The 27,601-nt window shown below is 33.3% G+C and overlaps 1 protein-coding gene and 1 long non-coding RNA gene across 4 annotated transcripts in view; one reads left to right on the top strand and one right to left on the bottom strand.

Annotated features, from left to right (window-relative positions):
- Window positions 1–13,137, top strand: part of LOC111515634 (G-protein coupled receptor Mth2) — a 52,281-nt gene extending 39,144 nt beyond the window's left edge. For all 3 annotated transcript variants that reach the window (XM_074181229.1, XM_074181228.1, XM_074181227.1), the window contains exons 5-8: window positions 6,663–6,832; window positions 8,715–8,853; window positions 8,921–9,019; window positions 12,845–13,137. In XM_074181229.1, coding sequence (XP_074037330.1) covers window positions 6,663–6,832; window positions 8,715–8,853; window positions 8,921–9,019; window positions 12,845–13,046 — 610 coding nt within the window. In that variant the 3' untranslated portion in view covers window positions 13,047–13,137. The remainder of the gene's footprint in view (window positions 1–6,662; window positions 6,833–8,714; window positions 8,854–8,920; window positions 9,020–12,844) is intronic.
- LOC141485137 (uncharacterized) overlaps window positions 1–27,601 on the bottom strand; it is a 109,647-nt gene that overhangs the window by 13,722 nt on the left and 68,324 nt on the right. The window lies entirely within an intron of this gene.

Below are 27,601 nucleotides of genomic sequence, written 5' to 3' on the forward strand. Positions count from 1 at the left end.
CTTCAATATAACGGAAGAGAATAATAAATATTTGTAGAGATATCAACGTTACTGTGTTCGAAAATGTTCGGCGTGAAATATCGGCTGTTCATATGTCAAGAAGTTGAAGGCCACGATTTCGAGCATCTTCTGAACTGACCTCAAGCTAATTACCTCATATTATGTAGTTAAATGTCAATGTATTCAGGCAATTTTCAGGCCATTTTGTAGTAGTTGAAGATATGAAGATATTGACATCATCAGCAGATATTGGAGAAAAGAAGAAAGTAACACGCCAGTCGGAGGTAGAAGGTAAACGGCACACAAGATCAACTAGTAAGAGGCACTAAATAATACTGGAAGAAATCAATATATTATATAACAATTTTATTTTGTTAATTATCGCCTCCTATAATCAAATTTACATAATTACCTGCAGATAGTGCTTACACGTGCTTTCAAATTATTTTTGGTGTTGTTATTTCTATTTGTGAATATAAGGTATATCATCCGTATAAAAAAAATAGGATTTATCAGTCTATCAGTCTTTCTGTATCACTTACAAAAAAGAAAAACTAAATGAAATGGACCCATATATCAAAGAATTTGATACACAAAAACTACCAACAGAGATAACAGTAAATTTCGACGAATTCAATTTAATGTTAGGAAAAGGTAAAGGCTTCAGAATAATTCACACAAATATTCGAAATATCACAATAAACATTGATGAGTTGAGAATTGTATTGCAGAACTTCGATGTGAACTTTGATCTGATTGTATTAACTGAAACATGGAAAGTAACTAATTTTTTCAATCTTGACAAACCAGGATACGATGTTATATATAATGAGGGTAAAATGAATCAGAACGATGGGTGTATTGTATATATTAAGAGTGAACATATTTATACGTATGAAATTAAAACCTTGGAAGATAACCGAATAATTGAATTAAATGTTACCAAAAACACTAAAACGTATAAAATGATAGCATTATTTAGATCTCCTTCCCTGCCTCCGTCCGATTTCATAGAGACACTGAGTAAGTACTTGGAACATCAAGAACAAAATAAAGCAGATTTTTAGATTATGATTGGAGATATAAACATAAACATAAAGGATGAAAATAATGATGATACTATATCTTATTTAAATATTCTGAATGTATATGGATACAGATCAGCTATAAATCTACTAGATATAAGGATACTAGAATCAACGGAACTCCGAAATCATGCTTAGAACACATATTTGGCCAGCACAAAGATTGAATGTAAATATCTTGCCAGTAATAATATAGGTAATCAAGCGTTAGCGATTATCATCCAATAGTACTGCAGATAAAATCTTCGGAAACGAAATCAAATGTAAACAATGATAGAGAACATGATATCAAATATTATTTGAATAAGAATACATTTTTTAACCTAGTCTCAGCTGAAACGTGGGAAGACATATATAAAAAGGAAGACGTAGAAGACCTTGCAACCCAATTTATTAGTTAACTAAAAGCTATGATCGCAATGAGTACAAAAAAAATGCGAATCAAAAGAAGTCAAATCAAAAGGAAAGAATGCATAACTAATGGTCTAATAAATTCCATAAATACAAAAAACAAGTTATATGAACAATTGCGCATTGACCCATATAACGACGGTTTGAGAAATCAATAGAAACGATACCGCAATAAACTTAATGAAATGATCAGAAAAACCAAAGAAAAATTTTACATAAATGAAATCAACAAACTAAAGAATAACTCAAACAAACTTTGGCAAGCTGTAAAAATGATAGATAAACCTACAAACCTAAATAAAATAAAAAATATCAAAACCAATGATGGAATACATCCAACCAATGATAAGGAAATTGCTGAATATTTTTTATCACATTACTCAAGCATTGGGGGAAAGTTAGCCGGGTCCATCACTCAGCAAGAAACCAAAATTGTAGACAAAACAATATCTAACTCATTCTTCTTAGAAGACACCGTGAAGTTAACATGAAGTTAAAAATGTAATTATTAATCTGAATAAAGGTAAATCACCATGTCTTGAGTACATCAGGTCTGAAACTCTGCTAGAATTTGTCGATTACCTAGCTAACCAATTACTTATATTATAAATAAAGCCATGAACACCGATAGTTTCCCAGAAGCCTTTGAAACTTCGATAATCAAACCAATATTTAAATCCGGAAATGAAAATGAGGTAATTAATTTTCGTCCTGTATCATTAATCAGCCATATAACAAAAATATTTGAGAAAATATTGAAAGTAAGAATAGACAAATATTTGAAAATATATAAAATACACTCTGACAATCAACGTGGATTTCGAGAGGCCAGTTCAACACAAGATGCAATAATTCATCTGATGAGAGAAATTTACGATTCTATGGATAATGGTAAACCATGTCTTTGTGTCTTTATTGATCTAGCCAAAGCTTTTGATATGGTTCCACATGAGAAATTGATGAAGGTAATGGAAAACATCGGTTTCAGAGGGACATCGCTGAAATTATTTGGAAGCTATCTCTCTGATAGGAAACAGTGCGTCAAAATAAATGAAACAATCAGTTCTTACGGTACCATAGAATATGGAGTCCCCCAAGGAACGGTGTTGGGGCCTGTCCTATTTAATATCTACTTGAATGATTTGTTTAGGGTCAAATCAGAAGGTACCATTATCAGTTTTGCTGATGATACAGCCGTACTATATCGTGCTGATATGTGGAAAGAATTGAAGGACAAGGTTGAGGGAGATTTCATAAAAATTGTCAGTTGGTTCAAGAGCAGGTTGCTGACAATCAATACAAAAAAAAATCACTTTGTAACTTTCACTTATTTCAGCAACAACTTGCCAAATTATACTTCGTTGGAAATACATAATGGCAATGACACAATGACTATAAATATAAAAGAACATATAAAATATCTTGGCATAATAATAGACCGCAATGTAAGATGGAATGAGCACGCAAAATATGTTGCGAATAAAATAAGGTTTCTACTGAACAAATTCAAGTTTTTCAAGAAGATTTTCGACATAGCACAGCTACGAACATTATATTTAATTCTAGTACAGTTCCATATCAACTATGGAATAATTGTGTGGGGAGGTATTACTGATAATCATCTGAGGGTTATCAATGTCCGTCAAAAATTTTTCATTAAAATTATTTTGAATAGAGATTATACATATCCGTCTGAAACACTTTTCACAGAATTTGAATTTTTTACATGTAGACATTTATATTTTCTAAGTCTTGCAATGTATCAGAATGAACCCTCACGGGTTGCGGTGTAGGGTCGAATAGACCCACTCACTTTGGACCTAACCTAACCGAACCTCCTCCTCTGGCATCCTGAGCTCGATCTTCTCTGACTGTGATAAAGCCTCTGAGTTTGTGTCTATGCTCCTATCGAAATTTGATTTTTTATAGAAGCATTATATCTACCTTGTGCTCATCAATAAAATCAATAACAAGCTGAAGCTTGCTGTTAATTCCGTTGAGCATACATACATACACTGGCTTTACAGGTCGTAGGTTTGGACATTGCTACAGAAGGATTTCAAAACCACCGCAGTCCTCGCCCGCGACATTCTCTGAATGAGATATTCCGTTTACCTAGAGAGCTCTTATAAGTTCACCACTTCTAGAGTGACCCAAAACCACAAGGGCGGCCGCCGGACCTTCCTCGACAAGGCAAGGGGGAATCTCCTGCTGTTGTTCTCCCATGGCTTCTTGTCTGATCTCCTCCCTGCATTCCCTGGATTTCTCCGCCCATGCATTCCTAACGGGCGGGGGTGCCGGTACGAATTTAGTTTTTTGTCCAGTTTTATGGCGATGGCGTATTTCTAGATTTGGTACAGTCCCGATTCAGGTGGGAATCTGCACATTTCAGGAAACTAGGCGCTCTGCTACAGTTTGACGTGGCATGCCATTACGTTGGCAATTTCTACATTACACCGTAATCCTATCGATCTTTTCGATTTCACAGCTAATTATGAAGTGTCGCAGGTGATAAGCCTTTTTTCTAAGTTGAATAACTATCACCGAATCTTCGGTGACAACCGTATAGATCGGTATCCTATCGGTATTTCTTCTATACACCTTGATAACCGACACCTGCAGCCCGTTTTTCAATTTTTCGTACATCTCCTCTGGGTTGAGTTCGGAATACAATCAATATACCACGAATACATGGCAAAGTATAGGTATGGAACTCCGCCTTTGATGCCGTCATGGTTCTAGCCAGAGCCTGATTGTCTTCCTCATTCCTGGTGTATATTAGGGTGATCTTTTCTGTACACTCAACAGTGGAATTGCACTTGAGACCCATTTTCTGGTATTGTTCTTTCTTTACGGGTAGTATTCCTTTCAGCACGAGAGGTGGAATGTTCTTAACCTCTCTGAATCCATTATTATTGTTTGTTAGGTTGGGTGTTTCTTTCCGTCACCTCCGGAAGGTTTTGAAACATGTTGTTTGTTTTAGTTTGCTGAGGGCACACCCTTGTAGCCCAAGGGTGTGCCCTCTTTTTCGGCACCTAAAATTCCTGAAGCTTTATGCCTGGTTCAGACAGGGGTGGGAATTCTTCCCCTCATTTTCGGATCCTCAATAATAGAATATTAGTATTCATGAATTTCGTTCCGAGTTGGCTCTCTCAACACCGCCTTGACTGCATGGAAGGTTGTATATGTAAAAGGTTTCCCTCTTGGACAATGGAACTGGTAGAATTGAAACAAGTATAATCTGCAACAAAATCATGAGCCTACTACTGATTCGGTAGCCCTCATACTATTAGAATTATGCACAAAAGTTTTTACAGTTCATAAGGAGAGACTGGAAACTCTTATGAACCATTACAATCTATAACCCTCCCAAACTACTTAATGTTGTTACTTTGAAATATTTCCATCGTAAGTGGATTCAGATATAATTATTGTGATAAGGAATTATATTTCTTGATTATTTTGAAATAAAACATTCAGTAATTAATTAATTTAAGGTAATGTACTGATGATTGTACACATGAATGATTGAACAAAATATCCGAATACGTCATATACTCGTATAGGCCGTTTAGCAAGTAATTTTAGATATAATTGGTGTTGATTCAATGTAGCCAAAGTATATTCTCCCCAAGATGAGAGCCAACTTTGTTTATGGATATATAGGTTAGTAGATATATAATGTTTACGTACCATTGCTAATTGGTAAAGTTTATCTCACTTATTTCGAAATGAAACCATTCAGTAATTAATTGATTCAAGATAATGTGTTGATCATACGTGAATGCCTCTGCAATGGGAGAGCCAAGACGAGACAATTGAAGATCGTAGTGAGAGCACACACCAGATTCATCGTTTGTATGAAGGTGGTTGACACTGTTTCGTGGTACCTTTCATTGGTTCGGACTTCCATTGTTTAATATGATATAATTCGATTTGAAATCCCTGAAAGAATCCATAAAAATTAAAAAGATAAACTGAAAAAAATAACAATAAATTAAGCAAAAAAACCTCGAATTACAATGAAATAAAATGCAAGCAACAATAAAAAATTGAAATATCAGCACGAGATAAAATTCAAAAATTATTAACAAGAAATGAAAATTGAAAATTAAAAGATTCCAAGCCAAGTTAGTTCACGACTTTTCGATTGTTAGTATCCACAATCGTCTTCGGGTAATAACTGGACTTATTTCTTCGAGTTCTTTCTAAAGCTCATTCGAGTACTTCCACCTATCCCCTCTTCCCTCTACACACTTCATCGGTTTTAGCGGAAGCTGACCATCTGGCGGGATTTGGTCGTGTTCCGCTTGATTATAGGTTTACATACGTTGCGTATATCTACGCTAGCTTGGCTGAATACATTGTTGGAGAACATGTATGCGGCTTCTTTGAATTTTCTCCTAAACCAGTGTTCCTCCTTGTGGATGATTTCAGCGTGAAACCACTTGAAACATCAACCTAACAGGTTGATGTTTCTTTTTCATCTGTTAGGAAGAAACATCAACCTGTTAGGTTGATGATGTTTCATCAGAAGAAACATCAACCTGTTAGGTTGATGTTTCCTCTGATGTAGGGAAGTGTGAGCTGGTGAGTTTTTGAAAATGAAATAAGGTTGTTACGTGACATAGGCCAGTACTCCAGATGTAATTGTAGCTTGTATCATTTTACACAACATTGTCCAAAACTCACAGAATCCAGAATTTGAAGAAAATGATGGAGTTGAAGACATTGTACTTGTTGATGGGGATGGAAAAGATTGTATGAAGTTTACAGAAATGTAATGTAAAATTTTGAAGCACAGTACCTAGTCTCATACTTGTTAAATATACGTAAACTTCAATATGATGCTATTCAGAACCGTCAAAAAATGTGATACTACCTACTAATTTTCATTTATATATAAGCACTTACTTGTTTTTGAAAACATGTGCTTGCAATAATGGAGTAACATCATCATAATGGATTAATTACTTTTACTCCTACCTTTTGTTTCAAGTATTTACTCTCCTTTTAGCTTCGAGAAATGTATATTATGACTGAGATATTTTTGTATGAAATAAAAAAATTAAAAACCATTCCTATCACCGCGTTATCCTGAGAATTTTTCAGTATAAAAAATGCAACTGAAGTGATAAAAAACGCAATCTTTATTGTCTATTCCAGAAACCCACGAATTACACGCTCTGTAAAAAGTTGGAGTATATTCTATCATTCATATGGAATTGGAGGGCCCCTTTTCTTCCTGGTGTTCCTAATAGTAGTGAATCACTCAAACTTCACATTTTTTAAGGATATACACCCTAAAATAGCTGAAACAAAATGCTGGTTCGAATGTGAGTACATAAAATCATTCTACTTTCACTGACTGTCACAAATTGAGAGTTTGCTCACTTTTACAATATCTTAGATAATGTTTGGAATTTCAGTTACGAATTTGAAAATTATTCTTGAACACTGATGAAACAATAAAATGACTTGAAACCACGTCCAAATGAAAAAAACTACAAGAAAGTAAATTGCTTTAAAAATTCAATATTTCTGAACAATTGTAAACGCCTAACCTCCCGTTTGAATGGTCCTTAGTAATTTTGGGCTCGGACGAAGTAAATCATTATTATCAACATGAAATACATGGATGGCAAAGACAAATTCTGAGAGTAATTTAAAGCAAACATGAATTTTTTGAATGAAATATATTTCAATAAATTACAATTCAAATCAAATAGTCAAATATCTTTTCAAAGTATTTAGACTATTATGTCATGCCCATCTATAAGTAAAAAATCAATTTTTTTGTTAAATTTTATGTATTAGGATATTCTTCAAACGACATTTTTTTGTGGAAGACTCAATATTTTATACTGCTTTTATGAGTTTATAACCCTCCACAACCTGAAAAAATAATCTGCTGAAGTGTAGTAAGGAAACTGATAACAAGTTCACTCCGAAAAGTTACTGCTGAATATAAACTACTAGAAAGTTCAGTCAGCCAGTAACTTGTATTTATAAATTTTGCGTACAAATTGAAGAAATCAATGAAAAAACTATTGATACTTAACTTTCTTAAGTGCTTAACGTTTCGGAAAACAATCCTCTTTCATTTACGAAAATTGTATTCACTATAAAAATCTCGCCTCAAACTGTGATGGTTCTGGAATCTCCAGATGTCTCACGCGACAGTCTACATGACCACACTTTCTGGATATATTTTGAGAATCCAGTTCAGTTAAGGTTCATATTTCTGTTTTCAACCTCTCTACTCAATAATGGCAACCCTGCTAAAAAAATACATGCGGATTCTATGAGTTTTCTATTTTTTCCATGAGTTTCTTTGGTGATAATTTTCGTTTCATTCCATATTATAGCGTGAAAACCAGATGATTATAGAATATGTTCCGCTAACCCCAATCCTGCCATCTGTCTTCTCCTTATATATTCCCGATGTTCTATTTTTCTCACACCTAGGGGTCTTCAGGTTTCACCTAAGTAACTTTTTCCACAAATAGAATCTTTCGTTCTTTTAACCATATTTTCTGATTGAGTTTGATTCAAAAAAGATTTCAATGTGTTGGTGGTTTTAAAAGTTGTTCTTACATTATTCTTATAGCCGAGGCGACTCAATTCCTCAAACAAACCGGGAACATAAGATATTATGTTGGTTGTGAGGTATATGTATTGTTGTTGGATTCGTGGTGTTTATGGGATCTATATATGTTGTATATCGCTTTCACCAACTTAATTGAGAGCTCCTCCCACAAACTGACTCGGATATGCATTTTGCTCAAAAACTGTCTTAATGATAGTTATTTACTCTTTTATATTATAAACTGAAACTATCTTTGCTCTATCATACAAACATCTAACTATCCCTTTTTTGACGCTAGCGAGACTTTTATAGTGAATACAGGTATCGGAAAAGGATTGTTTTCCGAAACGTTAACCACTAAAGGCAACTTATAGGCAAGATTTATGAATACGACAAGTTACTGACTAATTGAATTTTCCAGTATATTATGTAGTAACTTTTCGGGGTGAACTTTTCAGTTTATACTTCATACTATATACTTCAGCAGATTCTCTCTACTAATTTAGCTTTAATTTTTCAGATTGTGGTAGGTTATAAACCCAAAAACAGTATGAAATGTATTATGATGTGATGTAAATCGATTTTTCAAAAATATTTCACCACATATTTCAACGTAATTTATTTTTCAGCAGAAAAAGGAGCACTTATATATTTCTACGGACCAATAATAGTACTACTCACTATGAATGTGGTCTTATTTTTATGGACTACTCTGGTACTGTGGAAACATTCGCAAAACTCCTCCAAAACTAAGATACTCAAATATAGGTAGATGAATTATCAATTATTACTGTGATATTATTATTTCAATAGGACTCATGTGGCAAATTTTCAGGTTGAAAATGTATGCGAAGCTGTTTTTCATTATGGGAATTACTTGGATATTTGAAGTTATGTCTGCTGTCCTCGTAAATGATAAATATAAATGGATCTGGTTGGTATTATAATTTCATTATAATTTTCCATGAATTGAATTGAATGACAAAATTCGATAAATTCTCACTAATTGGTGAACAACTGACTTTATTCATATGATGATTTCACGTTAGACATGAATATCGGGAAATAAGTTAAATTGAAAATTTCTCACGACGCAAAATGTTTTTTGATTTGATAACTTCTCTCTCATCATTTCTCTTCTACTTCATCTACACAGGAACGAACCAGTAAGTCACTCCTCGACATGAATTTCCATGAATTGAATTGAATGGCAAAATACGATAAATTCTCACTAATTGGTGAACAACTGACTTCATTCATATGATGATTTCACGTTAGACATGAATATCGGGAAATAAGTTAAATTGAAAACTTCTCACGACGCAAAATGTTTTTTTGATTTGATAACTTCTCTCTCATGATTTCTCTTCTACTTCATCTACACAGGAACGAACCAGCAAGTCACTCCTCGACATGAATTTCTTAAGAAGTGCCTCCCTTTCCAACCTCTTCATAAATAAAAACTATGTCAATTCTTTCTTCAAGAGAGTACTCACTAATGATTGACTAGTCCAAATAATACTGAACTAGTGAAATATCATAAATTTTATATATTATTGAAAAATTTTCGATTTCTAAAGAGATAGCTACTTCAAGAATATGTTTAAAGAAGTGGCGTTTCGAGCTATTACAACTCGAGCTATGATAGTTGAAAACATACCGTTTAATATACGAAACTTTGGGGTAGTAACGAATATTACCAAACCGTTATTTTTAGCACCTCGACACGTGTTTCGATCACCAAATGATAATCTTTAAGAGGAAAATTGATCTAACTATATATATACAATGTTATCCTTATTTATACCATAGATATCTCTGAAGGGTACCTGAGTCTTAAGTGTCCATCTTGAATCGATTTCATAATGTTGCCTCATTTACTGGTCTTAAATTAATTTTACTATGTGTCCTTATGTAATAGTCAGGTAAATCTGATAATTGAAATATTATTTCAACAAGCTATATAGTATAGCTATTGGTCCACTATCGTTATTCATAATATTATTATGTTTACTTATTCCTACACTCTCGTAGGCATCTAGATGCCTGCTGTTGTTAACTTGTCTGAATCATCTTAATAAACTAAAGTCTATGGAATTGTTTTGTTGCAAAATATGATGGGCGACTGCTGATTTTTCTGGTCTTCCAAGTGTTACTTATATCTTATATCAATAGATCTTTCAGTCTGTCCATAATATTTTGCATCGCAGTCCTCACATTTGATTTCGTGATTTCCAGACTTTTCCGAATTCTCGACTTTGTCCTTTGGATTTCTTAAATACAACCTTCATACCCATTTCCTTGAAAATCTTTTCAAGTTTTTTGTGTATTGATGGTATGGAACTAAGATAAATTTATCTTGGTTTTGATCGTTTCTAAAAGTCGAGATTCCGTTCATTCTTAATCAAACTTTTTTTCCTTATAATATCATCTTGAGAGATGTCGTAGGTGATATTATGAAGAAGGAAAAGTTTAGGTAAAGAATGAACGAAATTTCGAATTTTAGAAACGATCAAAACCATGATTAATATATCTCAGTTCCATACCACCAATACACGAAGAACTTTGGAAATATTTCCAAGTACTCACGTATTTCAAACAAGTTATATACTACAGACTTTTGGAAAATCCAAAGGTCAAAGTCGAGAATTTCTAAAAGTCTGGAATTTACGAAATTAAATGTGATGATTGCGATGCAAAGTATTATGGACATACTAAAAGATATTAGCAGCAGTCGCCCATCTGCCCATCATATTCTGCAACAAAACCATTCCATAGACTTTAGTTCATTGAGATTAGTTCAACAAGTTACCAACAACAGGCATCTAGATGCCTTCGAAAGTGTAGAAATAAGTAAACATAATATTATGAATAACGATATTGGACCAATACCTGATAGTATACTAAATAGCTTGTTGAAATAATATTTTAATTATCAGATTCACCTGATTATCACACAAGGCCATATTGTAAAATTATTTTGAAAGATACTAGTAGCTGGAGCAGCATTGTAAAACTAATCTAAGACATGCACGACGCTGGTACCTAGCAGATGCATCTATGGTATGAATAAGGATAATATTGTATGTATATCTAGTTTAATCTTTATCTTGAAGATGATCACTTGGTGATCGAAACACGTGTCGAAGTACCGAAATAAAATTTGTTATGTTTTCAATGTTATCAGCAAATAACGTCGCTGAAGTTCGACGAATTATTCTGCCTGGGTTGATTTAAACATTCTACGATTGTTATTTCGAAACTCCCAAAACTGTGGAATCCGAAGGGGGATTTTCAGCTAAAAATTAAAAAAAAAACCTTCGTATTGATTTCATATACATAACAAGTGTGTCCTTGACCATGAAGTCTGAATGAGCTGTTTTTTGGGCAAGAAATATTTTGGAGAATGTATCGTGTAAAGTATATTGATAGTTGCTCCTGAATTTTAAGTATATAACTACGGTACAAAACTAACGTGTGTGCTTTGTTGAATCCAAACAAATATTCGTTTGATTATACCTGGACATACTTTCGTTAATATAAAAAATATGAAACCTAACCTAACATAACCTGGGCACCTGTTGTGCTGTCAGTACCACACTTTCATCAGCGGTCATAGAAATCCTTCTAGACATATCATCTCTCCACATCTTTCTGGAAAGAGATGCTAGATGGACAATCATTGAAATTGTGTTCATTTCCAATTGCATGAAACTGATTTATGCGGAGCGTAATACCCCACAGACTAACATCCTCCCTTATATAGACCTTATACCAAGAAGAGACGATTGAATTTTCTGGACGGAGGAGATACTACGAGCAGTCAGCATTTGGTTTACAACTGAACCAAAAATACTATTGGGTTCTTTTAACTACGACCTGCCTTATGTAGACCTAATGCCAAGAAGAGATGATTGGATTTTCCGGGAGAAGAAAATGCTACGATCAGACAGCTATTGGTTCACAACCGAATCAAAAACACTATTCCATTCTGTCGCATTCTTTATACAGTCGCAGACCAAAAGAACATATAGCAATCTGCTATGCAACTGTATTCCAAGCAGAAATATAGATCAATAAAAATATTCGGGCAGCCAAGTGGCTTTAGAAGTACTTTGCTCTCACCTAGCAACGTTCAAGTTGGCAGTAAACTGCCAAAGGAGACTTTACTCGATAGAAATACTGAAGTTGTCTTGATCTGGTTTCCTGGCCACATTGGCCTGAAAGGTATTTAAGCTGCCGACATCCTTGCAAGAATGAGCGTTGCAAGCGGTTACATCGGACTAGAAATTCTTTCGAGCTAGTAGGCCGTGGTTGAATTGAACTTAAGGTACCAAACGTTTGATCGGCTGCGACTGACATCATCGATGGTATGTGTATTTACTGTGACGACGAAAGTTATACCTCGAAGTCTCATCAACGAACAATTCACCACTGGTGCCGTATTTCTTCACAGTATAGCAAATTGACATTTATAGTGAAAAAATAGAGTAGTTTCTGCCATTTTCCTACTTGCAATTGCTACAACACACTTTCATGCCGCCTTGAAAGATATTCTTGAATACAGTGACTGTTTCAAGGTTGTTGCCAAAAACTATTCATTCCTAAAATTATTCGAATTGAAGGGGTTATATTTTTAGGAGGGATTAATTTTTGGGAAAGTATTCTCCTAAAATTATTTCTTTTTCGAAATTTCGAAAAATAAAATTATAATTATTCTTTAATCCAGTTTAAGGGATGTTCGATTTTATATTTTCAGGTACTTCACAGATGCGCTCAATGCCTTGGTTGGTCTGATAATTTTCCTGGTATTGGTTATCTTCAGGAAAAAAGTGATACGATCGTTAGCTAACAGAAAAATATTTATGCTCCTGAGATTGCCTGCTAATTGGAGGGAAGCGCAGGATAGTGAGTGTGAGGAACTAGAAGAAGAAATTAGCTTAGGAGAAAATGACACATGAATGTTATCATTTGGACGAAATATGCTTACAAACTTTTTGTAAATTATGAGTTATGAAACAAAGTATCAATATATTTTGTTGAAATAATGGAGCACGCAGAGCAAAATTTTATTTCTATTGAATGGCAGAGTAATAAACTCCACTTAAAATAAGGCACTGGGTATAATACAGACACAATAAGTTTACAAGTAGTGCTATTTTCTCATTAATATAAAAATGTGTTGGACTGATTTATCAAAAGGAAGTATTCATTTGATTTTTTTTTCATCGTCCATTAGATTTATGAAGCTCCCTGAGATTTTTGACAGTTATATACAGGGTTCAACATAAGTACATTGAAATATGCAAGTGACGTATTCCTGAAACAATTAAAAAAAGTCTTTATAAAATTGTGTCGGGAAATGCTTCGTTTTGGAGATACAGCGTATTCAAATTAATTTTTTTCCGTTTTTTCATGAATAACTTTTGCAAAAAATATGGTATTTGCATGAAATTTGGTACCCGGAGTCTTCATAACTTCGTATTGATTTATATGTAACATATAGAGGGCGCTGCGTGCGCTGTTATTATTTATCGCCCTAACTATTTTCACAGTAAACTTTTGGTACTTTTTATGAAAAAACCTAATTTCCACACCTTCTCCAAGTAAAAAAGGTACCTTTCTAGATGTTGAATGAAAATTAATACGAAATTATGATTTCTCACGTCAATAAACTCCGGATGGCAAATTTCATGCGAATAACTTATTTTTTGCACAAGATATTTTGAAAAAACGAACAAAACAATTCAATTTCAACACCCTATATCTCCGAAACGAAGCATTTCCGGACACAAGTTTATGACAACTTTTTTCTTTAAATTGTCTCAGGAATACGTCATTTGAATACTTTAACGTACTTGTGTTACACCCTGTATACTTATTCAAGTTTTTCGAAATTCTCGAAAGGTATTTTAACCATTTTTCTATAATAGCATACTTTCAGAATTTGCGATGGTCTGGCACTTCAGAGTGCTGAACTTGGTTTTATACAACAATAACTTGATAACGGTTTTGTATCTTTACTCGAAACCGAATGAATAAGCTTGAAAACTATATGAGGAGGAAAATAGTGAAATAGAAACGATTGTGGAGGGTTAGAGTTATGAGCACTACTGCTTATTTAGTAGGTACCGTAGAATGGGGTGAAATAGTCAATTTTGAACTTTAAATCCCTATAACTAACATACTGTCATTTGAAAAATACAGATTTTCCAATGGTATAAATTGAAACCGCATGATCAGCTTCTGATAACCAGTCATGTGGTAGCAGATATATTTTTTCATTCACTCATCCTATTCACCCATCTGTTGCAGTCAAAAAATCACCCAAAGTGTCACTGAAAGTCTCATTGAACTAATATGTGAATGAATTGAGTTAATTTCAAGATTTCGATAAACTAAATACAAAATTATTTAATAAAGGAATAATATGAGCTCGATAACAGTTTATTAATATAAAAAGATGTAGACTATCGAAAATACCAAATAGTGAAACGTAATTTCCAAAATATTAATGTAATTATGATCTTTCCGGAAAACAAAACGGACATTTAAATAAGAAAGTAGGCTGCGGACTATTTGGTAACAAAATAAATAATTTCAATTCATAAAAATATTTGTCGTGCTGTTTTACATGGTTTATAAACCTCTTATACTGGATAAGTAACGAACATGTTCGTCGTATTCATTTCTAGTACAATATCAATGTCGCCCAATGAAATTTTGAATACACTAGACAATTTGGGTATTAATAAATTGCTTTCTATCTGTCTTTCGAAAATTTCTATTTTTGTTGTATGACGATGGAGAAGTAGAAAGCCAAAAGCTTTCTTACCCAAAAAATTATTCTTTCCTACCCAAAAATTATTCTTTCCTAAAAATATACCCCTTTCAATTTAAACAAAACTCCTATGGCTGGGATTGAATCAAATAAACGAATGAATGTCATCGATGACATGGGTAGATTCAACTCATTCATGACACGAAGTCGTGATGTTATGAATAAATTGAGTGTTTCATCGTGTAATGTCATCCAGAATGATACCTTAGCCTTAGAGGCATAAGGCAGGTGTCCTATTCCGAAACATCGATGTCCGCCATTGAGAAATACAGTGTTCCATGTGAGCGAAATTTTACCTCTTCCATAGCAATTCTGTGAATGATACCTGATTAAATTCTCCAACGGATATTTGCAGTACTAACTGAATAGAAAAAGTATTTTTTGTGAAATTCAACTTTGAGTTTACTTGGATAACGATTGCTTTTTTTTTCTTTGAAAGATTCCAACATTTTTTTGTATGGTAAGTGAAGAGCCAAAACGTTTCTATAAATAAATATTTCCAAACCTCATTCATAAAAACCACTTCTGAAACGTCATAGTTTGAATATTTTGCCAAATCTATACACGAATCAATCAAATGTGAATCAATTCAGAGCTGAATATTTGAGCTGCTTGCCAGAACTTGATGACATTCCAAATAATCTTGCTAGAATTTTAGTGAATCTATTATTGAATTTTTTTTTGACAATACTAATGTAAAAAGAATATTTGGAATATTTACCTACTGAACCTAATTATTTCAAATTTGAAGAGTAATGCAAAAACTTTAGTGAATATCCAAGGTGCCAAACATTGGCAAGATTCAAAAAATATTTCAACCATAAATTATTCGGATCAAAGATATAAAGTTTGTTTGAATAGAAACAATTTCATGCATGGACAAGCTCACAATGAAAATGCATAACCATTTTATGATAGATACTTGAATATTTTTAATTTGCTATGCAACGGACTCTGCTGGAACTTCAAAAGGCGAGCTTTATGAAAATCCAGTACTGAAGATATTTTTATATGGATTGAAAAAATCTTCAAGCTTTGAGATGCATAAAACTGGAAACACACAGCGAAGCTTAACAATTTTTAATTCAGCAAGAAAATGTTTACTCCTTCCAACATTTTTTGAAATAAAACATTGCAAAATCCTTTCCAGTTCAGGAACAAATACAACAGAGATCGGTGAATATTCCTAATAATACAAATATGTAGGTACAACCAGAACCATTCTTTGAAATAATTCCAAAACTTTTCAAAGACAAAATAGCTTCCCATCATAGTCGACCAATATTGAAGTGACGACTGGACCTCAACCTCAACCTACACACGCACAAGTTTTCAAACAACCAAACCAATAATGTTTTCAAACCACAGTAGAAAACACAACTCTTTTTCACAACCATCTACGTCTTTCACGTCAACACCCCCAAAAAACTGGATAGGTGAAAAATCTTTCAATACAGAAATCAATGAAATATATTAACCTTTTGGAAACGATCAATATTTTGATACTGACCAAAATATGGCTACCGATAACCATGTGGAACCTTATTGCGAGAATTATGTTTCTGAAAAAAGAATCACTGAGAAAGGACAATGTGATGTTTAAGTGTCACGAAAAAAAGGCTCCAAATATTTTCTTTTCAATCATGTTGAATAACAACATTTAGTGAGCTGAATTTAGTGACAGTTGCATCAACAACAGAACAAGTAATTAAAACCAAAACATCTATTTTTAAGGGCGAAATTATCATACCTCACAATGAAATTCATAATTGTGAAATACCAAAATGCCCCAGTATAGCAAAAACGGTTTAGCTTAAACAACCATTTTGAATAAGACGGTTTTCCCGGTTACTTTATTTACTTAAATGATTCTGATTTATCTATTAATCAAAAATTGGACCTTTCCAAAGTAAAAACCAAACATAAGAATGAGGAGGAAACAGAAAGATCTCCAAATTGTGGAAGGTTCTCTGATATATTTTATGAAAAAGGAACACCTCTAACATTCACCAAGAAAATTTAACACCGCGTACGAACAACAGACGGAATACCCATTGATTCAGAGTCTCATCGCTACCCATTTATACATAAAAGATAAGTCGAGAATCAGATAAAATAATTGCTCGACTTAAAAATTATATGACCAAGTAATTCCCATAATCGTCATTCATATGGGTTGTCCCTAAAAAGGTTTACGCCTCGGGACAACAAAAATGGGGGGGTTGTTATCGATTATCAAAAACTCAGCAATAAAACGATTGACGATATTCATCATCATTTGGACAAGCTTGGAAAATGTTAATAGTTCACGACATTAGACCTTGGCACTGGTTTCCAACAAATAGAATGAGACATCTTAAAAACGACGTTCAATACAGAAAACGATCAGTATGAATTATTGAAGATGGTATTAAAGTTAAAAAATGGGCCAGCCTGTTTTGAGCGTGTTGTAGAATACAGAAAAAGAATGCCTCGAATACCGTGATGAGATAATCTTATTTTCCACCTCTCTTCAAGAACACTTGGAAAGACTCAGATGCATATATCAGAGGCTCAGAGGAACTGATTTCAAAATTCAACTTGATGAATCTGAATTATTACGAAAGGAAGTTGCATACTTAGGCCAAGTAATTACTCCTGACCCAACCTAGATGAAATGAGGGCTATTAAAATTTTTCCTTTCACAAAATCTACCAAACAAATTTAAGTTTTCCTTAGTTTTCTTTTCGAAACATGAAATAATCTTTTAACAAATGGGCCCATTTTATAGTATCCAGATTTTTTTAAACCACTTGATTTGACAAGTGATCCCTCTAACATAGCCCTAGGTGCTGTATCATAGAAAGCCCTATAGGTAAAGACTAACCTGTGGCATATGCGTCTGAAACCTTGAATGATCCGGAACAAAACTACTCCGTAATAGAGAAAGAATCAATACGGTTACAATATTGAATTTTGGCCCGTACCAATACGGGCCAAAATTTAATATTGTAACCGAGATGGAGAATTCAACTGAAAGGGTTTAATTAATCTACAATATATAAAAAAGGCAACTCGAACACCAACGCAGATGGCTTGTCACGTATTGAAGTACATACTAAAGTAACACGACTTTTTGAAAAGATCAAGATAGCATACTTGATGATCCGAATAAAGAAACAGTTCCAGAAAATACTCATAACCAAGAATCTGAAAGGGCTGATGACCATACTGTTCATCAAACGTAGACGAAAACCCAATCAATAATACCCAACAGTAAACTATACTGTTTAGTAGCCGAAACCAAATCATGATTTAGTGAGTTTTGCATTCGCCAGCTAAACAAAACATTACCCGAGAAAAAGAGAAAAATCAATGTTCAACTTTCTGAAAATAATTCAAAACAGGATACCATTAAATTTATTAAGGAATATAGTGGACCTGGTATTCAGTATCATCTATTTTTCGGAAACCTAAACTCATATGAAACTTTCTCAATAATTTTCCAAAAATATTGCAAAAGTTTTTCAGTTAAATTCAAAAAATTTTATTGAATATTTGAATTGAAGGGGTTATATTTTTAGGAGCGATTAATTTTTGGGAAAAAAAGTTTTTGGCTTTCTTTCATGTATAGAGTTACTTATTTTCAAATTGATTACTTTCTTCCTTTCTCTGGAAGATTCCCTCATCCATTTTTTTTTATCAAGATGGAGTAGTAGAAAGCCAAAAACTTTCTTTCCCAAAAGTTATTGAATACTTTAAGACGTTACGAAAATACCATATATCGAAAATACTATCAAAAATTATCACGAAGGCAAAGATCCAATGAAGCAATTCAAAGAATAAAAGAGAAATATTACTGGCTTCATTTGAAAAACTCGATTCAAACATTCATCCACGAATGCGAGTTGTGTCAACAAATATGACAAAATGACAAATATGACAAAAAGCTTACCGAAACATCCAAATTTGTTACAATTGACAATTTTCCAAAATATGCTGTTTTAGAGCGCCTGTACACGAGCCACATTTTGCGGTATGATCGACCACACAATTGCAGTCGCGTTCCAGCGAACTCAAGCCGCCCATAAGAAATACTGTACGCGGACGTTCATAAAAGTCAAAACGGGCATCTGCAGTCAACTTGCTGCTGATCTCCGCCGAGATGTCATCGCGGCATCCGCCGTACACTAACCACAAACTTGCAGTCGTACCCAACCGTGTACACCGTCGTGTACTTTTACTCATAGTGGTCTGATAGCATTCATTTTTTGATTTCAAATTATGATAAAAGAACTAATGGACATTCTGAAGTAAGTGAAAAATTTTTTTCGACTTTTTCGCGGAGTTTACCGGTTGTTGCTTGTATGTTATTTCATGGTAATTTCACTTTTTTGCTTAATAAAATTGCTTTTTAACCTAATCTTTTCAATTTCTTTACAGATTATGTCAGGGATTTCAAATCAATTTATATCATATTAGACAACGTAAGTCCGAACTGATGAAATGCACCACGAAACATTGTCAACCACCTTCAAACAAAATATAAAAATTTCCTTCCTGTTGTCGTGGATGTACCCAAAACGATCGTACCTTCCTACGTCTCCTCCTTCTCCTCAAAATAAGAAGTAGTAGTGCTTCTTTTTCGAAATCCATATTGAAACTGGCACTAAACTCTGACACCACAAAATATAGATGTCAGTTGCTTCAACTGCAAGTGCGGTTTATATGACAGCAAGTCGAACACAAAAATGTGGTTGGGTCAACCGCGAAGTGCAGTCAACGTGGCCACAATGTTGTGGTTGCCTCAACTGCAAATATTTGGTCCATGAACGGCCGGACTTACGTACTGAAGTTGTGAATAACAATAAATTTCACTTCTCACCACCGCGAATCTGAATAAATAACTTGAGATGATGGAATTGAATTTGAGAATTCAATAGTAAGTGACGTTGGTAACTGACGTTAGCAATGGTCATACAACCAGTAATGAACCTTCCGATATAAAATATTACAAAGAACAAGCAAAATTAGTTCACTGAAAAATAAATTCCGACCTTATTTCGAAGAAACTGAAAACAATTACAAAGCTAAATGAAAACAGAGATCCTCCAAAAATCTTCAAAAGTAAACAGAATATACTTATTAGTTAAAATTCACATATGGAAACAAAGGCTTATAAATTCCCAGCAAAGCCAAGGCAGTTGAATCCTAATGCACATCAAGCAGAGATTCACATGGACAATGTCAAACGCCCATAGAAGAGTTTACTCTTTCGATATCTGAAACATGTATTTCTTTATCATTTCAGATTACCGAAAATCTTGCGACCCAAGAGAAAACAATACTTCGAAACCTTGAGAATAATACTGGCTTGATCCCGTAAAACTTGTCTCAGCAAAAGTCAGCGAATTTCATCATTCAATTATTCATCATTTTGATTTTTGAATCCGATAATAAGTGAAATCAACATGTTGAAGACAGAAGTATATACCAATTCGAAAATTTAATTGCAACTAGCTACTTGAAAGATTTTAAATTTGTGGAAAAATGCTAAAAAGAAGCTTATTCAAATAGAAATGAAAGATGTTCAATACTCGTAAATGGCTTAGGATCAATTTCTGAAGCTATTAACAGTCATTTAGATTCTAATAACGGTGGACGCTGTGAAAATCTGAATATAATGAAACAGATTTGCTTTGGCAAATTCAAAATCAGTTGACGAATACTCGTTATTCATACACACAAAATACTCTTGCCGTTTGCTTGATTGATAAATTCAATAAAACGGTTCAGCAAATAAATCATAATGAAGACCTATTGGAAGCAAAAGTAAATCAAATTTTGACAATAGTTCAAAATCATATATCACCCTATCTTCACAGAGGGAAGTTAAAAGCAATAATATAGCGAAATGAATATTAATTGAAAAATTAATTGTATTACGCATTCATTAACGATGCTTGCATGAAAATTCGTCCACAATTGTACATTTGCGAACAAGCTGACCTCTTCAAATCAAAACCCACAAACCTTTGACAAATTCAACTATAATCTATAATCTATATCTATATCCATATTTCTATACAAATATATATTATAAATGTGAAAGTTTGTGAGGATGGTTAAATGTATGCGTGTATGTATATTTGTGGCTTTTTCACGCCTAAACGACTGAACGGAATTAGATGAAACTTTACATAAATACAGCTCATACATCAGAATAACGTGTAGGCTACAATTTACAAAAATTTTGTGTAATTTTGGTCACAATATACCGATAAGTATTAAGTAAGTCGGAAAAATTCTTGCTCCCCGAGACCTACCTTGGCGTGCGATGCCTATATCGTTGCAGTTACATGAAGATAATGTACCGTAAAATTGTTTATCCTGAATTGTTCTGAATAAAAGTCGTGATAGCTCGCGATACCTCTTATGTGGTCTCGTTTATATGCAAAATACTGAGCCATAAATACAATTGAACTGGATTTTTTTCAATGCACATTTGAGAAAAATAATTAATGCAATGGGGAATGTTCCTTATGACGAAAATCAAGTAGTTTTCATAAAAGAGCTCTAAAACAATGCATTTTAAACTTATCATTTCAACCTTTTTCTTTAAAAAATTATTCAAATACTTAAAAAAGAGGAGTGAAATAATGCATTCAACATTTAAAGGGATTCGTTTCTATTTCACCATTTGGCAACATCGGTTATAGCTAATAAAGGACAATGAATCTGTTACCTGTATAAGAGAAACAAAGATGACATATTTCAGAAGCGTGCTGTTCTGTTTACTTGTTCCGAGTTCCGAGACATTCAGTGACATATGACATTTTGTGCACCTAACCTATCTTCCTCTATATAAATAAATAACAAAACAACTATTGTTTATGTGGCTTGTGGAGGTGGTATTGAACTATAATTCATATTTTGCCTCAATTGTTGGTTTATAAAGATACTTTTCCTTTTTAAAAGTAGAATATCAAGGAACGTATAAATTATTTCAACTTGATATAGGCGCTGTTGCCAATATGTAAATTATGAACAAATCCCTTTGAAAATTAAAACCCAACATTTGAAACATCAATTTGAATACTTTTCGAAGTGAATTTGAAAAACTCATGAATCGAACTCAACTTTATTTTGTTCAAACTTGCATTTGCTATAATAACCCAAATTGAGATACATTCCCCATTGTCGTTTTAAGTATTTAATATAGATGAACTTTGTTTTCTATACTAAGTAATTTGGACGATTCGTTTAAAAGTTATCACGATAAGGTTAACTTCGATGCAACATATATTTTTCGTTACTGTAAAAAATATAAATTACTAGCTGCGTAGAACAAATAGTTACAATATTTTTTTATTAACCGAAAACTTCAGGTTTCCAACTTCAAAACTGAGAAAATTTGAAACTTCAGGTTTCCAACTTCAAAACTGACGAAATTCCCTTCCTTGATGCTCATTCACGCTATACAAAGAACCTACCTGCATATTTCAAGATTCTAGGTTCAATAGCTTCGGCTGTACGTTAATAGAAGGGTGTCAGTCAATCAATAGGTACCCTCTTATAAAATTCTAGCTGTTTCCCGCTGTTTCACCCGCTGTTTACCCGCTGTTTTACCCGCCTTACCATGGGAACCTACCCTATGTGTTATTCCAGGTCATGATCTATCTATATACCAACTTACATTTGAATTCCTTGATCTGTTTAGGAGTGAAAAAGTAAAAAACGTAAATACATACATTACAATCATCCATCCCCACAAACTTTACGCATTTATAATATAAGTAGGGGTAGGATTAGTAGAATTACCAATATATTTCATTCTAATCCTCTAAGTTTATTTTTGCTGATGCTATTCAATATTGTATAAGTGCCATCGCTCTCTCTTGCCCTGGCTGAGAGCCTTACAATCGAGCATCTCCCCTCTATCTATCGCCATCACTATCAGGAGAACCCCTACTCCTCCCTCACTTTTTGACCTACCACTTTCATTGTTTATTCTACTTTTATTTTGTATAAATTCTACTTCTTTATTATTTTTCAGCTCCTCCATTTGTCTTTTACTAATTTCCGCACCTGCAGGTCTCCTCAGCTATTTCCAGTGTTAAATGTGAATGTTGCAGTAACCTTTCTTGTACAGACAGCTCCTGTATTCCATCCACTATTTTATCTCTAATTACCGATTTCTCCAAGTCACCAAAATTACATGCAGAAGCTAATACTTTTATGCCCGTGATGTAATTGTCAAAATTTTCCCCTTCCTCTTGCCCACGGGTGAAAAACTTTTATCGATCAAACGTTTCAAATTTAAGTGGCTTACAGTAATCTTTGAAAAAGTTTGAAATTTAATTTGATGCTCTTCATCTGCTAGGTTTGGAAAATTTCTATCTATCTTAAGAAGACATCAGAGTTTTTGTGCATATTTTTGTCGAATACCAAATTTTTTGGAGGTTTGAAACTTCCACTGTAATTATCCATTTTATAACAGTACTCACGCTTCGGTCAAGATATTATAATGATTTTATCCAAAATCCCATTAACCTGACACCATGTCATGTTCTTTTTTTATTACTATTATAACTCCAATCAAACTGCATTTGAATTTATTACTTATTTTATTGAGGCTCATTCTACACACATCGCTGTTGGATAGTTGCTCTCACCTATCGGCTCCTCATGGAACACCTAATATATTTCTACATGTAACATGTCCTGTACGCCTCAGTCCCACATATCAAAAATTTGGATTTGCTTTTTTAGTAAAATCGGTTGAATTAAAATGAGATTATTTTCACTCTATATATTTTCAATGCAAGGGCTTACATTTCGGCCTTTTGTTATCGGCAGGTTGAATTACTTATACGTTTTTATACTATTTCAATCGAAACTATCATTATAAATTGAAAATATTTGATTTGATCTTTATGTTTGTAATGAACAAACTCAATATCTACTCAAAAAAAATCAAAAATTCCTCCACTTTCAGTTATCTACATTACCTGCGAGTAAGATACGCTCTATTTTACTGAAAAAAATAGAGAAGAAATTGTAGTAACTCAAATTATCGAAAATTTGCATATAAAAGCCATTATTTGGCATGTGCACCATTCTCATTTCTAGATAATTGATATTTTTATATCGATTCCAATCATTTAATATCATTCAAAACAATAATATTCTCAGAAAACGATTTCAAACCAAATAAAGACATTTTGAAGATTTATAATTGAGAACTACAGCATTTATGTATAATTCATCCCCTCTCAGATAAACATATAAAACTTCACTTCTTCAGAGCGAACTAAAAGTGTTTTCGATATCATTCAAAAGTCGTGAGATTCTCCAACAAAATACCACCACTAAATATTTCTAAATTTATTACTGCTTCAATGAAAACATTTCCTTAAAACAAGTGATACAAAGAGATCAGTTTATTGAAAATATAAAAATTACTTAGAATATAAATAAATAAATAAAATCACAACCATCTGAAAAAATCACAATTCAAAGAATCCATTGGTAATTTTTTTTAAATTTTCAAAAATATTTTACAAACGTCCCATCCACGGATCGAAAACCAATCCTCCAGAAAGTCGATCATGTTGCGTAAATCTCCTCTCCCATTCTGAATTTCTTCTTCTCCTCAAAGGAAATTTGGGGTACATCTTCCCATTTACAGTAGTAGTTTCTTCAATTTCTTCCTCGTCACCTCCAACTGACCTTTTGAAAACTCCATCTGATTCTGCTGACTCGAATATTTCCTGAGGATCTGCTGACCTCAAAAGCCTCTCCAAAAATGGTGGTTGATTTTTCAAAGAATTTCTTTTGAAGTTGTCGGAAGATTTCACTAAGTCATCAAAAATGTTGATTTCGACACTTGAATCAACTAATGTTTTGCTATCTGAAACAGCTAGGCACAAAAACAAAATCACAATTCTCATCATTTTAACAAGCTCAAGATTTGTTCACTGAATGAATATGATCTGAACGAGTTTGTATTTATATTCTTTTTATGCTACCAGAAAGATCGTAAGATTATTGACGCAGGTTCGATACATGATAATAAGGTTTGTAAATAAACATGTACAGAATTCAAATGTGCAAAGTAAATACATGTCAATATTTTCTGAAATAAAAATAGCCTTTGTGCGTAAATCGATGAGAACGATGATTTAAGAATACAAACATTGTAGGATAGGCTTCCCATAATTGAAATTGATTACTTCGTAAGTAAGCAAATGAATATAAATTTTGCCATACTTTTTATGATATCCACATTTTAATTAGCTGCACAGGTGCTGAGTTCTTCAGGAATTTTTTTTTTTTTAAATATTCAAGCAGATATGTCGTTTTGGCTATCGATTTAGAATAAACCAAGTTAACGAAGTGAACATTTTTTGGAATATTTTCCAGGGTTTTCGATAATTCTTATGAATTCTAATGTCCAATGAAAATACTGTTATTGGACACTAAAAATCATAAGAAATATCAAGAATCCTCGTAGGAAAATGTTATAAAAAATGTTCGCATCGTTATTAATATAGAGTCTCCTCAACAATCATTGCAATAATATCTCATTCATATTCTTCATTCACATTTGTAGTAAGTTATAGACATGACAAAGGAAATAAAAGAGTGAAATGATAAATAAATAAAGGAAACAATACAGTACAACATTATCAGGTGCGAACTTCCGAGTACATCCAGCATGTTCCATTATTGAATATACAAAGATTGTACCAAAGACAAAATTGTACACTGAAGGTGTTTCTAAAAACATCTTCGAAACATTATATTGGAGTCAAAAAATTAAATGTAACAGCAACAAATTTTGATAAAGTTAGTAGTCAGTGAGGAATATCGGGCAGGATAAGGATAAGGAATGGAAAGAGTTTATTGTGCAAGATATTTCAAAAGATGATAAATTCATGGCCAAGTGAAATAGTAACACTTAAACTTTTCATTTCATAGGGATAGTAAGTATATAGTAACATTTTCTGGAAACAAAGTACCTATCAACTTTATTTTCACACAACAGATTTTCCAGGATTTTTTTCGTAGAATCGGAATGTTAAAAAAAATTTTTTCAGACATACACTCACAGTACATATATCACACTCACATAATATTTGTTTCCGAATTCTAGGACTTTACTTCAACTACAATCAGACAACTATTATTAGATCCACTAAAACTCGAAGTATAAAGATTTGACATGAATGGTAAAGAATTTTTATTGAATTTCATTTTGTCTTCAGTACATGGTTCATGGCATTAACGTAATTGAGATGTGGTTATGAGAGTTTGTGAATTTTTTTCAACTTCGAAAAAATTTTCTATAACATCAATTTCGCTTGTTCGGACTTCCATTGTCTACTATATAAAATGATTTGAAATCTCTGAAACAACTAAAAAAGAAGAATAAAAAATAAATAGCTGTAAATAACAATTATATTAGCCAAAAAAAACTGAAATGAAGTAATAGTGAAATGAAATACAAGTAAAAATAAAACAATTGTACAAAAAATAAAAAATAAAGAAATACAAAATGAAAATGAAGATTAAAATAAAAAAGTTAAGAGATTTCAAGCCAAGTTAGTTCACGACGTTTCGATTGTCAGTATCCACAATCGTCTCGGGTGATAACTGGACTGATTCCTTCGAGAGATGACTATTTATGGGTCGTTCGAGTACTTTCACTTATCCCCGCTTACTATTTTTTCCGCTTCACTGGTTCAGTGGGGGATGACCGTTTGGCGGGAGTTGGTCATTTTTCGCTTTATGATGGGTTTCCATATGTTGCGTATTTCTACGCTGGCTTGGCTGAATACGTTGTTGGACAACATGCATGCGGCTTCCTTGAATTTTTTCCTAAACCAATGTTTCTCTCTGTGTAAGATCTCAGCTTGCGACCACTTCAAACAAACATTAAAATCAACAGTCCAAAAATAACTTTTTCTCAAAGGTACGAACTCGTTTGTATGCATGCAGATGTATGCATCTCCACTCACAAGCGATTTTGGTGAAAATGGTGACTAGTGTGAATCATTGTATTCGTGCCACGTGCCAGAATTGGAATGTCTGCAGAATTCTGTATAATTCCCGCTGTAAGTGGACCCACTGTGATTCAAAAGTGCATATCGATTATAACGACAAGGAGTCACATTGTCTGCTGCATAATTGTTAATATCTAATCCATCTAGAGGAAACATTCGATGGCAACATTTAACTTGCCTCTAAATTTTTCTGTTAGAGATAATATTTTGAAATGGATAACTAAAATATGGGAAACTTATTGATTGAAAGGAAGTTTGTGCATTTTCTTCTTTCCTTGTAACTCGAACACTTCGGTTTTTCTTGTCCATCTAAAGATTCCTCTCTTGTGAAAAAATTCAAGCATTGTGATAAACTCAATAGGCCAGTTCTTTGAGGTATGGAGAGTGACAAATTCCGAGAAGGATCGTTGAAGGAGGTTGAAGATGAGTGTCCACAGTGTGTGCACTTTATCGTGGATTTCAATTGACCAACGGAATTATCTACAATCTTAGAGTTATATGTACTCAAATAAATCAGCCATGACTCATGTGCATTTCCGCTGTCGCTCAATTTTTCGTTAATCTCCGTAAAGATCGGTTTAGGGTTCTCATTAATTCTATTACTCATGTAAACCTTCTAGAAGATATC

This window comes from Leptinotarsa decemlineata, unplaced genomic scaffold, assembly GCF_025532065.1.
Source record: "Leptinotarsa decemlineata unplaced genomic scaffold, Ldec_3_MD MMD2_tig00026307_RagTag_RagTag, whole genome shotgun sequence".
NCBI classification, from domain to species: Eukaryota; Metazoa; Arthropoda; class Insecta; order Coleoptera; family Chrysomelidae; genus Leptinotarsa; species Leptinotarsa decemlineata.